Source organism: Eimeria mitis, genomic scaffold (genome assembly GCF_000499745.2).
Source record: "Eimeria mitis Houghton genomic scaffold, Emh_scaff143, whole genome shotgun sequence".
Classification (NCBI taxonomy): domain Eukaryota; phylum Apicomplexa; class Conoidasida; order Eucoccidiorida; family Eimeriidae; genus Eimeria; species Eimeria mitis.
This window is the reverse complement of record NW_013569193.1, coordinates 5,858-19,489: the sequence shown is the minus strand read 5'-3', so window position 1 is coordinate 19,489 and position 13,632 is coordinate 5,858. Positions and strand designations below refer to the sequence as shown.

Sequence of the window (13,632 nt, the reverse complement as noted above, 5' to 3'; positions counted from 1 at the left end):
AGATATAGATATAGATATAGATATAGATATAGATATAGATATAGATATAGATGTATAGATATAGATATAGCTATAGATATATAGATATAGATATAGATATAGATATAGATATAGATATAGATATAGATATAGATATAGATATAGATATAGATACAGATATAGATAGATATAGTTACGTATAGATATGCATGTAGGTAGCTACTGGTAGCTACTGATATACTCTATTGATATCTGCATGCACTAGTATATTACATATTACACGGTATATATGCATTCATATATATATATATATATATATATATATTCATATATATATATATATATATATATATATATATATATATATATATATATATATATATATATATATACGTTGAGATGCATATGCAGGACAACATATTAAATATATAATACGTCTTGGGGTACAGTAAACGGGCAGATAAAACAAAGCAACAAACAGAAAGATGTTCGATTACTGAGACAGCTATTTATTAAGCACTATATAACTTTGGTTTTATTTTGTTTTTGCTGAGATGAAAGAAGTTTCTTAGTGCCACTTCGGCGTACGTATTTTGTTTTGTTCCTACTATGAACGTAGCACTGGGGTGACACCAGAAGAGAAGTGCTGCAACAGCAGCGCCGTTTGTTGCTGCTGCTGCAGGACTGCTGCAGCAGCAACCGCTGCAAAAGAAGCGGCAGCAGCTTCAACAACAGCAGGAGAATGTGCGGCTGCTCCTGCTGCTGCTTTCTGTTGCTGCAGCAGCACCAGCGGCCGTACAGTAGTATATGATGTTATACTGCAATTTTTGTAGGATACTCTTGACTGCCTCTAAGGGCTTGAAAAACAGCAGCAGCAGCAAACCAACAGCTGCAGCAGCAACGGCCCTGCTGTCTATACACCGCAGATGCAGCAGCACCACAAGGTATTCACGATGAAACCTAAACAGTACATACAAAGAAAATATCTTCAAAAAGAGTCAAAACGACAAAACTGGGTTTAGGTTTTGCTAAACCTTCAGTACCTATGCCTCATTGGTCGCAGTGCCTGCGAGCCTCTCTGAATTTCTATGGGGGCCCCTTCAGGAGGCCCCTCCCTAGGGCTCCCCTCGCAGGGGGCCCCCTTCAGGGGCCGTGCCCGCTCCCTGGGGGCCCCCTTCAGGGTCCCTCCTCCGTGGGGGCCCCCTTTAGTTCTAAGGCTGCAGCATCTGAAGACAGCTCAATCTCTTGTGCTGCTGCTTTTGTGGTGTTTGTCACTGGTGGGCCCCCGGCCGCAGCCATCGACGATCTGTCTTCTGCTTCAAAGTGTGATGGCTCCAAGGGGGCCCCATGAGGTATCTCTGTGGGGCCCTCCTGTGGTGTTTCTGTTGGAGGGGCCCCCTTGGAAGCCCCCGTCTGATGAGTATGAGGTGCCTCTGAAACAGGTGTGGGCCCCTGAGGTGTATCTACTGGGGGCCCCTGAGGAGTACCTACGGGGTGCGCCTGTGGGGCCCGTGGGAGGGCCTCGTGGGGCCCTTCCTCTGCTAGTGGAAAGTTGGGGTCTTGCATTTCGTTGTCGATCGGCGACTCCTCATCATCAAACCCATCGAATGTCTCGCTGGGTCTTCTGAGGGTCTCGAGAGCCTCAGACAAATGTGGATCAACTTCTGCTGCTGCTGCTGCTGTTGCTGCTGCTGTTGCTGGGGTTGGAAGTGCTGTTGCAGCATCAGACGGCGGAGCAGCAGCAGCAGGATCCTGGGTGACCCTCGGGGGGGCCCCCCGGACCCTGAAGTACGCAGCTAGTGCACTCTTCAGCAGGCATGAGCCCTCATCCTCCTGCAGGGGGGCCCCCTGGGCCCCCAGCCTTACGCAGTCCTCAGCAAATGGTACGGAGGGGCCCTCTACTGCAGGCAACTCAAACACCCACCGGGCCTTCAGCGGCCCCGCTGGGGGGGCCCCAACAGCCCCCAGGGTCCCCCCATTCCCCCCCTCTTTCGCTGCTATAGACGGAGTGGCAACCAAATCAAACTGCACACTGTGTTCTGCTCCTGAGCAGCAAACATCACATGCAGACACACAAACTGCGTTCTAAGGGGCCCCTTCAGATGGGGCCCCCTTGAATGGGGGCCCCGTAAGAGACATGGAGGGAAGTGGATACGGCCCCCCCTCAACCCGAGCCCTTTTTTTCTACTCTTCCGGCAGACTCTGAAATTATCTACTATCAAATGAGACCCCTAGGAGGCATTGGGGGGATCCCAAAAGGGTACATAAGGGCCCAAGATGCGGTTTGGTTGCCCATTTCATGAGGGGCCCCCTAAAACAGGGTCAATGGGTCGCTAACAAAGTGCTAAGGGGCCCCTAAAACAGGGTTGGGGGGGCCCTAGAAGACGGATAGGCAGCCCCTCAGCCTCACCATATCGGCGCTCTAAGACTTGCTGAATGAGGCGCCTGACCTCCTCTATGTCTGCGTCCCAAGAAACCACCGCCTGCACACAAACCCTAAACCCTAAACCCTAAGCCTTAAATCCTAAACCCCTAATCTACTAGAGGGGCCTCCATGGAATCCCCTTGATCACCGCTGTTGGCGTCTTCTTTGGGGGCCCCTCTGGCTTTTTTTGTCTTCGAGGGCCCCAAGTTTCTTACTGCTGAACCCCGAACCCTAAACCCTAAACCCCACACCCTAAACTGTAGACCCTAGAGCACATACCTCAGCAGCAACTTCTAGTTCAAACTCAGGGCCCCCAGCATGAGGCCTCAAGGGACTCTTGGGGCCCCCCCTTCTCCCCTCCAGGGGTCCCCAACTCTGCAGCCGCAACGGCGAACCGTCCGCGGGGCCCCTGCCTTGCTGCGACTGTGAAGGGCCCCTGAAGGCAAACCCCAAACCCTAAAGGGTAAACCGTAGTAAACCCTAAATCCTAGACAAGAGATCCTAGAGCCCCACCCAAGGTGCTGATCCCTTAACCCTAAACCCTAAACCCTAAAGTCCACGCCCGAAGCATCGAACACCGACTAAATCGTAAACCCTAAACCCTATCCCCTCATCCCCCCTAAACCCGAGACCCTAAACCCTACTTGAATGCCTCCTGGCTGGCAGAGAGCAGCAGCTGTCCTGCAGCAGCTTGTGAAGTCCTTAAAGGAGACAAATGCGCCTGAGACCCTCGAAGAGACAGAGGCTTGGAAGGAGAGCCGCTGAGGCCCCGACCCACCAGCGACAGCTGGCTGCGGGGGCCCTCTGCAGCGAAAACAGCAGCAGCAACAACAGATGCACATAAAGCCCCTATGGGACCTGTTCAAGCTGCTAGGAGGAATCTGCTGAGACGGAAATGCAGCAACGCTCTCCAGGCGCTAGGGTTTAGGGTTTAGGGTTTAGGGTTTGGGGGTGGGCGGCCGCACCTCCTCCCCGAAGGTCAACGACAGGTCTCAGCAGCGGGCTTCCGGGGTTCTGCGCAGCAGAAGCAACACATAATTGATATGCAGCAGGTGGCTGCAGCAGGCAGCTGCTGCAGGCGGCTACAGCAGCACAAGGAATAACTGCTCACTTAGCAGAAGAAGCAGCGGGGACTCAAACCAGCAGCAGCACAAGAGCCAACACTAAGAGCAGCAGCAACAGCAAAACAGCCAGCAGAAGCAACAGCAGCAGCAGCAGCACGTACGACAAGGTCTTGTGTTTTTTGCGGCCCTTGGATCTCTCGCACTTCAACGAGCTGCAACAAAACCAGCTTCCCTTCTGCTGCTGGAGACGTTGCTTCTGCTGTTTCTGTCTCCATGCTGCTGCTGCTGCTGCTGCTGCTGTTGCTGTTGCTGCTGCCATTATTGTTGTTGTTGCTGGGTTGGGGCTGCCGAAGCTCTGTAGAAGAAACGAAAGGACTGCTGCGCTGCGATGTCTGCGCATCAAACCAAATTTCTGTGTCATTGTCCTCTACCTGCTGCTGCTCCTGATCTTGCTGCTGCTGCTGGTGGTCTTCTTGTTGTTGCTGCTGATGCTCCTCTATGCGACGCTGCAGCTCTTCTTCTTGCTGCTGTTTTTGTTGTTGCTGCTGTTGTTGTTGCTGCTGGTCTCCGCCTGCAGCTCTAACGAACGGCTTCATAAAGGAACGCAACAGCGATACCACAGCTCCACCGCTGTGGGTGTCCTGTTGCTGCTGCTGCTGTTGCTGTTGCTGCTGCTGTTGCTTCTGCACTTCTTCCTGCTGCACTTCTTGCTGCTGCTGTTGCTGCTTCTGCTGCTTCTCCATAAACAGGACTTCCAGTTGAAGGCCGCACTCGTGCGGGGGTAACTCCGTCGATTCTGAATACAGCGCAGCACAAGACCCTAAACCCTAAACCCTAAACCCTAAACCCCGACCCTGATTCTGTTTAAACACCCCCGCTCGTCTGGCTCGCACACTATTCTCTTCCTGTTGCTGCTGCTGTTGCTTCTGTCGCCGTCATTGCTGCTGCTGCCGTCATTGCTGCTGCTGCTTCGAAGGGTTTGCAACTCACTGGAGAGGCTGATGCGGTCCCCGTGCTGAAGAAGACGGCCGCAGCTGTCCCTGCAGCAAACCCCAGGCAAAACAAACAACACCCGTATGTATGTAAGTCTGGATCTGCGTAGTATTATACATATATATATATATATATATATATATATATATATATATATATATATATATATATATATATATATATTTATACCACACATAATATACACAATCTATCGAGTGTACGAAGTGTATATGTACTATACGACATATTTATATATACATGTACACAAACATCTTCACTTCTGACGATGCAGGGCTGAAAGCGCCTCTTGTCATCATATAAACTCAGCAGCAGCAGCAACGGTAGCAGCAACGACAGTAACAGCGGCAGCAGCAAGAGTAGCAGCAGCAGTAGCAGTAACTGTATAGTTCCCTGAAGGCCCCTTGTCCTGAAGGAGTATAAGGGAATCTGCTTCCTAGGGGCCCCCAAGGCCATATTTATTTGTTGCGTACCCTGCATACGTCAGCAGCAGACGGGGGGGGCCCCCAGGGCCCCCCTCGGCCTCTTGTGCTGTTAAAGAAGCTTCACGGGGGTCCCCACACTGCCTGCACAGACAGAAGGAAGGGGCAACAGAAGCAGGTATAAACAGGAGCAGCACCAGAATTCCAGCAGCAGCAGAAGCAGTAACACCCGCACCGAGGCCACTAGCAGCAACAGCGCTCATAAGCAACAGCAGCAGCAACAGCAGTAGCAACATGGGCACCGGGAGCAGCAGCAGCAGCAACTGAGAGTAGCAGCAGCAACCTACGAGCAATGCAGGGGAAAAGGGCCCCTCCAGTTTGGCCCCCCCAAGCAAATCGTCTCTCCAGCCCTGATTGCGCAGCAACCCTCTCCCGCTGCTGCTACTTCTGCTGGTGCTGCTGCTGTTTGGGTTTCTGTCGTTGCTGCTGCAGCTGCAGCAAGCCGCAGCAGCGCCACGACTCCCTCTGTGCCCTCAAGGGGGCCCTTCCCCTCCTTAGGTGCGGATTCCACCTCCGGCAGCAAATCTACATCACAAGCATCAGCTGCTGCAGTAGCAGCAGCAGCAGCTGCGGGCTCCTGGTCTTCGCACCCCTGCTCCTGCTGCTGCTGATGCTGCTGTTGCTGTTGCTGCGGCGGTTGCTGCTGCTGGTGCTGGTGTTTGCTTATCGGAGACGCCTCTGCTAGCTGCAGCAGCGACGGCGTTCTGCGTATAAGTCCCGAGGCCTCTCTGATTGGCGAAGAAGAGACATTGAGGCCAGCAATAAGGCCCCCACTGACAAGTGCTGCTGCTGCTGCACTGCTGCTGCTGCTGCTGCTACCGCTGCCTGCTGCTGCTGGCAGCGACAAAGGCTGCTGCTGCAACAGAGAGAGCTTGTCTGAGACAGACCGCTGCAGCAGCGGACTTAAACCCTTCTTACGGGGGGCCCCCTTGCGGCTGGAGGCCCCCTTTGAATCGTCATCATACTCGGAGTCGCTGCTGCTGCTGCTGCTGCTGCTGCTGCTCGGTTCGTGGCTGCTGCTGCTGCTTTGGGGGCTGTCATCTGCTTTAGAGGCACCTTGGCGCAAAGGCGTGCACGCACGGATTTTGCTGCCGCCCTGCTGCTGCTGCTGCTGCTGCTGCTGCTCTGCTGCAGCGCTGGGCGCCCTGCTGCTGCTGCTTTGGGGAGGTTTCCTTCGGCGGCTACTTGTGCTTCTGTTTGCTGCTGAGGGGCCCCCTGGAGAGGGCATCGGGGCCCCATTCGCCCCTCTTTGCTGCTTTATCTTCCTTGAGCTTGCAGCAGAAGGTACAGCAGCAGCAGCAGGGGCCCCCCAAGGTGGTGAAGCCTTATGGTCTACCTCCATCTCGGCTGAGCTGCTGCTGCAGCTGCTGCTGCTGCTCTGAGGTGAGATGCAGCTGCGAGTACCTCTGCTTCGCGCTGTACCTCTGCTGCTTCCTGCAGCAGGAGAAAGCAGCGTCTGCCCACGAGCCTTCCGCTGCTGCTGCTGAGTCTCCTTAGGTGAACTTGCAGTTCCAGCAGGAGCAACTGCAGCGCCGTTGAGCGCCCCGAGGCTGCTGTTGTCGCTGTCGTTGCTGATTCCGAGACTCCTGCTGTCGTTGCTGCTGCTTTTGCTGCTGCTGGTGTTGTTGCTGCTGCTGCTGCAGGATTGAGCTGCAGCAAGGGGCCTCACGTGGGTCCCCCCAGCTCTAGAGCCTCTCGTGAGGCCCCTTCGGGGCCCCCCCTCTACCAACTTCGTTCCTTCTGGGGGGCCCCCTGAGGGGGGCGAACCCCTGCCGCTGCAGCTGCTGCTGCTCACGCCGCTGCTGCTACGGAGCAGGGGCCCCCTGCGGCTGCTCTGCGCCATGGGGGAGGGCCCCCGAGGCAGGGGAGATATGGCCGAGCCCCGTCCCGCCATGGGCTGCTGCTGCTGCTGCTTTTGCTGCAGCTGCTGCTGCCAGCGGTGTCTTGCCGCTTTGATGCGGCTGAACGGAGGCAAATTGTTTAAGTACAAAAAATAAAGATGTAAATAATGGCCAGGATTTTGGGTTTAGGGTTTTAGGCCGGAGATTTTCGGCCTAGGGTTTAGGGTTTAGGGTTTAGGGTGGAGGTGATGGGGTCACGCCTCCACTACGGCGGCTAGGCAGCTCAACCTCCAGTTAAGGGTTTAGGATGAAGGGTTTAAGGTTCAGTGCTTGGGCTTGTAATTATGGTTTAGGATTTATAATTCAAACTCTTAGCAAGTCAAAAAGCGTGTGTACTGCCGCAGCTACAGCAGCAGCCGCAGCAGCAACTGCAGCAGCAACCATGGCAGCAGTGGCAGCAGCAGCAGCAGCAGCAAACAAAAGCCTCTGATCGCGGCGGCTGCGCATGCAAGCCGGAAGGAGAAATGGAATTAAAGAACAATCGAAGGAGTGTTCAACCAGGGTTTAGGGTTTAGGGTTTAGGGTTTGGGGTTTAGGGTTTAGGGTTTAAGGTCTAGGATTTATGGTTTAGTCTTGTAGCTCTCTTCCGCGGCTCGAGCCTGTTGATGGGCGCCTCCTTGGCAGCCTCTCCAAGAACAGCAAACAGCAGCCGCAACAGCAACAGCAGCAGCAGTCGCATTGGCAGCTGCAACAACAGCAGCAGCAGGATCTTCAGGTAGGGGGGCTGCAAGAGGAGCGCCAGCAGCAGCGGCAGACTTTGCCGCAGCAGCAGCAAGGGAGCCCCAGCACCGGCAGTAATCAAAACAACAACAGCAACAGCAGCAGGGCGAGGAGGGGAGGCCGTCCCAGTTGGTTTGTTAAGAGCAGTTGACACCTGCCTTCGTGAGATCAGCAACAGCAGCAGCAGCACACGCGGTAGCAGCAGTAGCAAATGCAGCAGCAGCAGCAGCAGATGCGGCGGCAGCAGCAGCACATGCGGCAGCAGCAGGCGCAGCAGAGGCGGCGGCTACTGTTTACCTACACCCCGTAACACTGCAGCAGCAGCAGCAGCAGCAGCAGGGTCTTACGGGTGCTGAGCCGCAGCATCAGCATCAGGCGTAGTATCAGGTGCAGCAACAACATCAGCAGCATCACCACCACCACCACCACCATCACCACAACTGTCAGCATCACCATCAGCAGCATCACCACCACCACCACCACCAACACCGTAACCCCCCCCTCTATCTACGATGTCTGAGGTGTACGTACACGAGCCGCAGCCGACGGCTCGTGTGGTGATGGAAACGTCGATGGGTCCGCTAGATATCGACTTATGGGCTCGAGAGGCACCGCGTACGGTGCGTAGTTTCTTACAGTTGTCTATGGATGGCTATTATAATAATACAATTTTTCATAGACTTATACCCGGGTTTATTATACAGGGGGGAGACCCAACAGGTACAGGTGCAGGGGGGAGTAGCATATACGACACAGAAGAAACAAAAGAAAAAGAAACAGAAACAAATTCAAAAGGAATACAAGAAGAAGAAAGAGGAACGGGTGGGGCCAAAGGAGACGATGATACGGAGGAGGCCCCTAAGAAGGGGCGCACTAAAGGGGGGGCCCTTGCCCCTCTTGGAGGCCCCCCTAAGGGTACATCGGCCGGGTCCCCTGGTGTTGGTGAGGGGCCCCTGGGTTTGGAGTTGAATTCGCGTTTGCGGTTTCGTTATAGGGGGTTGATGGGTGCAGCAACTTTAGAGGGTTCAGGGGGCCCCCCTCGTGTCGGCAGTCAATTCTTTTTTACCTTAGGGCGAGCAGAAAGTCTTAACGGTAGATACACCCTGATGGGGAGGGTGGGGGGCCCCTCTTTATTTAATTTGCTTAGGATGGGGGAGCTNACGGTAGATACACCCTGATGGGGAGGGTGGGGGGCCCCTCTTTATTTAATTTGCTTAGGATGGGGGAGCTACCTGTTGATTCAGCTGATAGGCCCGTGGACCCCCCAAGGGTTATCCGCATAGAGGTGCTGAGAAACCCCTTTCAGGACATGGTCCCCAGGGTGCTGCAGCAGCAGGAAGAGGAAGAGGGAGAGGAAGAGGAGCAGGCGGAGGAGGAGAAGAGGCCGCAGCTTGCGGTCGCCAAGGCGGCGCTTTTGTCTTTTGCAGAGGAAGATGAAGACCTACAGCTGCAGCAGCAGCAGCAGCAGAAGCAGCAGCAGCAGCAGAAGGGGCCCCTCAGTGCCCACGATTTGCTGCAGGACCCCAGACTCTCGAAAGAGGCCCCCGTGGAATCTTATCAGCAGCAGCAGCAAGCAGAAGCACAACGCCTTAAGGACCGCATCGCCTCTCTTATTGCGGGGAGTAAGGGGGGTGCAGCACCAGCTGCTGCTGCCGACGAGATATACGATAGCGGCAGCAGCAGCAGTAGGAGCAGCAGTAGGAGCAGCAGCAGGGGCAGCAGCAGGAGGAGTAGGAGCAGGAGCGGTAGCCGCAGCAGAGGCAGCAGCAGCAGCAGCAGCACCATGGCCGTGCGTAAGGGGCTCCCTCTTCCCCCCACACGCAAAGATATTGCTGCTGCTGCTGCTGCACTCCCTGATTCAAATCTGCTGACTGCTGCAGAGCAGCGGCGGCGGCTGCTACTGCTGCAGCGGCAGTCGCGCAGCTCACAGCTGCGGCAAGCAGACACCCTCGAGAAGCTCAAGGCCTTCAGACAGCAGGTAAAACCCTAAACTTTAAATACCAGAGAGAGTAAACCCTAGTAAACATAATAATCCCCTAATAGGCAATCATAAACAATACAAAACCCTAATTATAGTAAACCCGAACAATAGAAAACCCTACTAAACCCTAGTAAGAGTAAACCCTAATAAACCCTCCTTTTCTTATTTGTCTGTTTTTACTTGCGCAGCTGCAAACGATGCAAAAATCCACAGGAAAGAGCCTCAAACGCAGCAGCGACAACAAAAACAGCAGCAGCAAGGAGAAGAAGCACGATAAGGCTGTGGAGGCGGCGAAGGCCGCAGCAGAGCGGNCAAAAACAGCAGCAGCAAGGAGAAGAAGCACGATAAGGCTGTGGAGGCGGCGAAGGCCGCAGCAGAGCGGGCTATGGAGCCGGTGTATGCGAGGGAGAAAGCACTGCAAGAAGAAGCAGCAGCAGCAGCAGAAGCAACAGGAGAAGCAGCAGGAGAAGCAGAAGAAGAAGCAGCAGACTGGTGGCAGACTGGGGGCCTCTCCTTCGCCATAGACAGCAGCACAGCCTACAGATTAGATGCAGCCAGAGATAACCTAACTGTCAGCGACCCGCTGCGCAGCAGCGGCAAAAAATTCCTCCAGGACCCGAAGCAAAAACTCAGAGAAAAAGCAGCTCCTTATGACGCACAGGGACCCAGAGAACTCAAACCCTGGTGATAGCTATTGCCACTGCTGTATCTGTGTTGCTGTTGCTGCTGATGCTCTTAGCAGCAGATTAAGCAGAGCCGCTGCTGCAGCTGCTGCAGCTGCTGCAGCAGGGGGACGGGCGGCGGCTGGTGGGGGTCGGGGGTNAGAGCCGCTGCTGCAGCTGCTGCAGCTGCTGCAGCAGGGGGACGGGCGGCGGCTGGTGGGGGTCGGGGGTCCCACGCTGCTCTTGCGCGTGCTTTTGCTGCCGAAAATACTGCAGCTGTTGCTGTGCTGCAACAACTGCTGCAACAGCAGCAATAGCTGCACCTTTCTGCCTAGAGGACAGGCACCCTTTCGTTATGCCCCACCACAGTAGCAGCAGCAGCAGCAGCGGCAGCAACGAGAAGCAGTAGCAACTTAAGGAGCAACAGCGACGGCAGCACTGTAGCCCGGGCTTACGGCTGCTGCAGCAGTCGTAGCAGGAGCTACAAGAGCAGAAGCTGCAGCATCTGCAACAGCAGCAGCTGCAGCAGCACTAGCTGCTGCTGCATTGTGTTTGTTTCACCTTGAATTTGTTGAAAGACTGAAACGGACTTTAAGTTGTAAATATACTTCAGCAGCTAATGCCGAAGCAACAGCAGCAGCAGCAGCAGCTGCTGCCGCTGCTGCAGTGTACAAGCAAGCTTATGCAGTTCGCTCAAACATGTAAGGCGTCTGTCGTTGCTGCTTCACCAGCAGGAGCAGCAGCAGGTGCTGCAGCTGCAGCAGGTACTGCAGCAGGAGCAGCAGCACCAGTTGACTCTGGTCCTCCTACCTCAGCGCTTGGTTGCTGCCCTTCTTCCTGCTGCTGTTGCTGCTGCTGTTGTTGCTCATGCAGCTGCTGGTGCAACTCCTGCTGCAGTGGCTCTTGCTGCTGCTGCTNTGCTGCTGCTGTTGTTGCTCATGCAGCTGCTGGTGCAACTCCTGCTGCAGTGGCTCTTGCTGCTGCTGCTGTTGCTGCTGTTGCTGTTGCTGCTGTTGCTGTGATTCGTTTTCGGCACTGAGGACCTGTTGGCAGTCAGCCTGCTGCAGCAACAGCAGTTGCTGCTGCAGTAGCTGTTGCTGCAGCAACTGCTGCTGCAACAGCTGCTGCTGCAGCTGCTCTGTGAGCTGCTGCTGCTGCTGCTGCTGCTGCGGTTCCTCCTTCAACGACAACAGCTGCAGCGCGCGGCCGCTGGCTGCCTGCTGCTGCAGCAGCAGGCCTGACTCCTGCAGCGGCAGGGAGAAGCACTGCAGCTGCTCTTGCTGCGCAGCAGCAGCAGCTGCTGCTGCAGCTGCAGCTGCAGTTGTGTCCCGTACGCCCCCTTCAGTCTGCTGCTGCTGCTGCTGCTGCCTTGCACAGGAAGCCAACAGCAACTCGTGCTGCAACAGCAACCTTTGCTGCTGCCGCAGCAACGCCTCGCTGTTGCTGGGGTCTTCTACTGGCTCCCCGCTGCTGCTGCTGCTGCTGCTGCTGCTGCTGTTCGTCTCCAGCAGCTGCTGCGCACCCAGCAACAACGGCTGGGTAGGTAATCCGGAAGCAGCTGCAGCAGATCCTGGTACTGCTGCTGCTGCTGAATCGACGAGCTGCTGCTGTTGCTGCTGCTGCTGCTGNTTCAGCTGCAGTAGCATCTGCTGCTGCACTCCTACGTCTGGTAGCAGCAGCAGCTTCGGGTCATAATCGGTGAATGCAGCATTTGAATTTGCTGCTGCAGCGGCAGCAGCTGCTGCTGCAGCTGCCTCGGAGTGCGCAGCCAGCTGCAGCAACTGCTGCTGCTGCTGCTGTTGCTGCTGCTGCAAACAAAACTCCTCTGCTCTTCTCTGAGCATCTTCATGGCCGTATTTCCTAACACTGAATCTCCGTACCACCTGCAGCAACAAACCCCACAAAACACAATACTGTTGCTGGTGCTAATTCTGCTGCTGGTGCTAATTCTGATGCTGCTGTTTTTGCTCTTGCTGCTGCTGCTGCTGCTGCTGCACCTGTTTGCCTGTGGCTTTGTCTGTGACGACGCCTCGCCAGCAGCCACGCGTTGACTCGAAGACAACTCCTTTCACTCCGCTATGCAGCCGTTGCTGCTGCTGCTGCCTAGATGTTGCTGCAGCAGCAGCTGCTGCTGCAGGCTCAGAATCCGCGCGCAGCAGGCCCCCGCACTGCTGCTGCTGCTGCTGGAGTTGGGCCGTCAGTTCGGAGTCAGAAGCTGTCGCTGCTGCAGCGCAAACGGCCAAGACGCAACAGCAGCAGCAGCAANCGTCAGTTCGGAGTCAGAAGCTGTCGCTGCTGCAGCGCAAACGGCCAAGACGCAACAGCAGCAGCAGCAAACTCGCACGTAAGCATACGTCTACTATATATATAGTAGTATTGTTATTGTTTATTGGGGTTTACTATTGCTTGCTAGGGTTTACTAGGGTTTAGTACTATCTAGTAGGGTTCGTTAGGGCTTTTCGTCTACGGTTGTTAACTAGGGTTTAGGGTTTATTAGGGTGTACGGTGTCGGGTCAAGTAGGGTTTACGGCTTTGGGATTATTAGGGTTTAGGATACACTAGGTCTCGAGTTTATTAGGGTTTAGAGTTTACTACGGTTTAGGGTGTAGATGAGGGCTTGTGGTTTACGTTTTATTAAGGCATAGGGTTAGAGTTCATTGTATTTTTGGGGTCTAGGGTTTATTAGGGTTTAGATTAGGGTTTAGGGTCTAGGGGTTATCACCGAGTTGAATTTGTTTGCCGAGTGTTTCGGCCAACGCCTTGGCCTGCAAAAAGCCAAACGACTCCACCCCGAAACCCCGAGAAAACTCCCGGCCTGCACACAAACCCTAACCCTAAACCCTAAAAATCCTAAACCCTAATAAACCCAAACCACAATAAACCATAAACCCTAATAAACCATAAACCCTAATAAACGCTACATCCTGATAAACCCTAAACCCTAAACAAACCCTAATCCCTACGCCCTAAACCCCTATAAACCCTAAACTCTACATAGCCATGAGCTGTAAACCCGGCTTGGCCGTAAACCCTAAACCCTAATAAACCCTCCACCCTCCACCCTAATTAACCCTCAAGACCCTCACAAATCCTAGGAGACCCTGGCACAAAACCCTAAACCCTAATGAGCCGTGCCAAGCCCCAATAACCCCCCAAAAACCCTATTAAACCCTCACGGTGAACCTCGATGAACTCCGATAAACTCTCACAAACATTAAACCCTAGTAAACCCAAATAAACCCTCAAACGGCATAATAAACTCTAACAAATGCATACACGCCCCAATAAACCCTCAAAAACTCTAGGAAACCTTCTAAACCCTAAACCCTAAACCCTCACCTGTCTCTGCGTCTTTCCAGCGGACGCTCCACTGGGATGAGCGGCCGGCCTCTCGGAAGGAGACCCCA

The 13,632-nt window shown here is 54.4% G+C and overlaps 3 protein-coding genes across 3 annotated transcripts in view; 1 reads left to right on the top strand and 2 right to left on the bottom strand.

Moving 5' to 3' along the window:
• Positions 1-1,155: 1,155 nt before the first annotated feature.
• EMH_0097570 (uncharacterized protein) lies at positions 1,156-6,855 on the bottom strand (the record flags this gene model as incomplete). The annotated part of the gene is made up of 9 exons (XM_013495128.1): positions 1,156-2,024; positions 2,390-2,462; positions 2,684-2,840; positions 3,049-3,208; positions 3,370-3,418; positions 3,630-4,264; positions 4,459-4,508; positions 4,953-5,045; positions 5,249-6,855. 9 exons carry the CDS (start codon positions 6,853-6,855, stop codon positions 1,156-1,158), a joined length of 3,693 nt encoding a protein of 1,230 aa, XP_013350582.1.
• Positions 6,856-8,094: 1,239 nt separating this feature from the next.
• Positions 8,095-10,087, top strand: EMH_0097460 (uncharacterized protein; the record flags this gene model as incomplete). The annotated part of the gene is given in 5 exon segments (XM_013495127.1): positions 8,095-8,202; positions 8,287-8,510; positions 8,801-9,560; positions 9,752-9,874; positions 9,878-10,087. Coding segments are annotated over 5 exon segments (1,425 nt in total).
• Positions 10,088-11,031: 944 nt separating this feature from the next.
• The window catches only part of EMH_0097340 (uncharacterized protein), a gene marked incomplete at both ends in the record, with an annotated part of 4,520 nt that continues 1,919 nt past the window's right edge, over positions 11,032-13,632 (bottom strand). Inside the window, 5 exon segments of the mRNA XM_013495126.1 lie at positions 11,032-11,142; positions 11,146-11,853; positions 11,857-12,108; positions 12,223-12,449; positions 12,948-13,040. Of these exon segments, the coding sequence (XP_013350580.1) occupies positions 11,032-11,142; positions 11,146-11,853; positions 11,857-12,108; positions 12,223-12,449; positions 12,948-13,040 (1,391 nt within the window).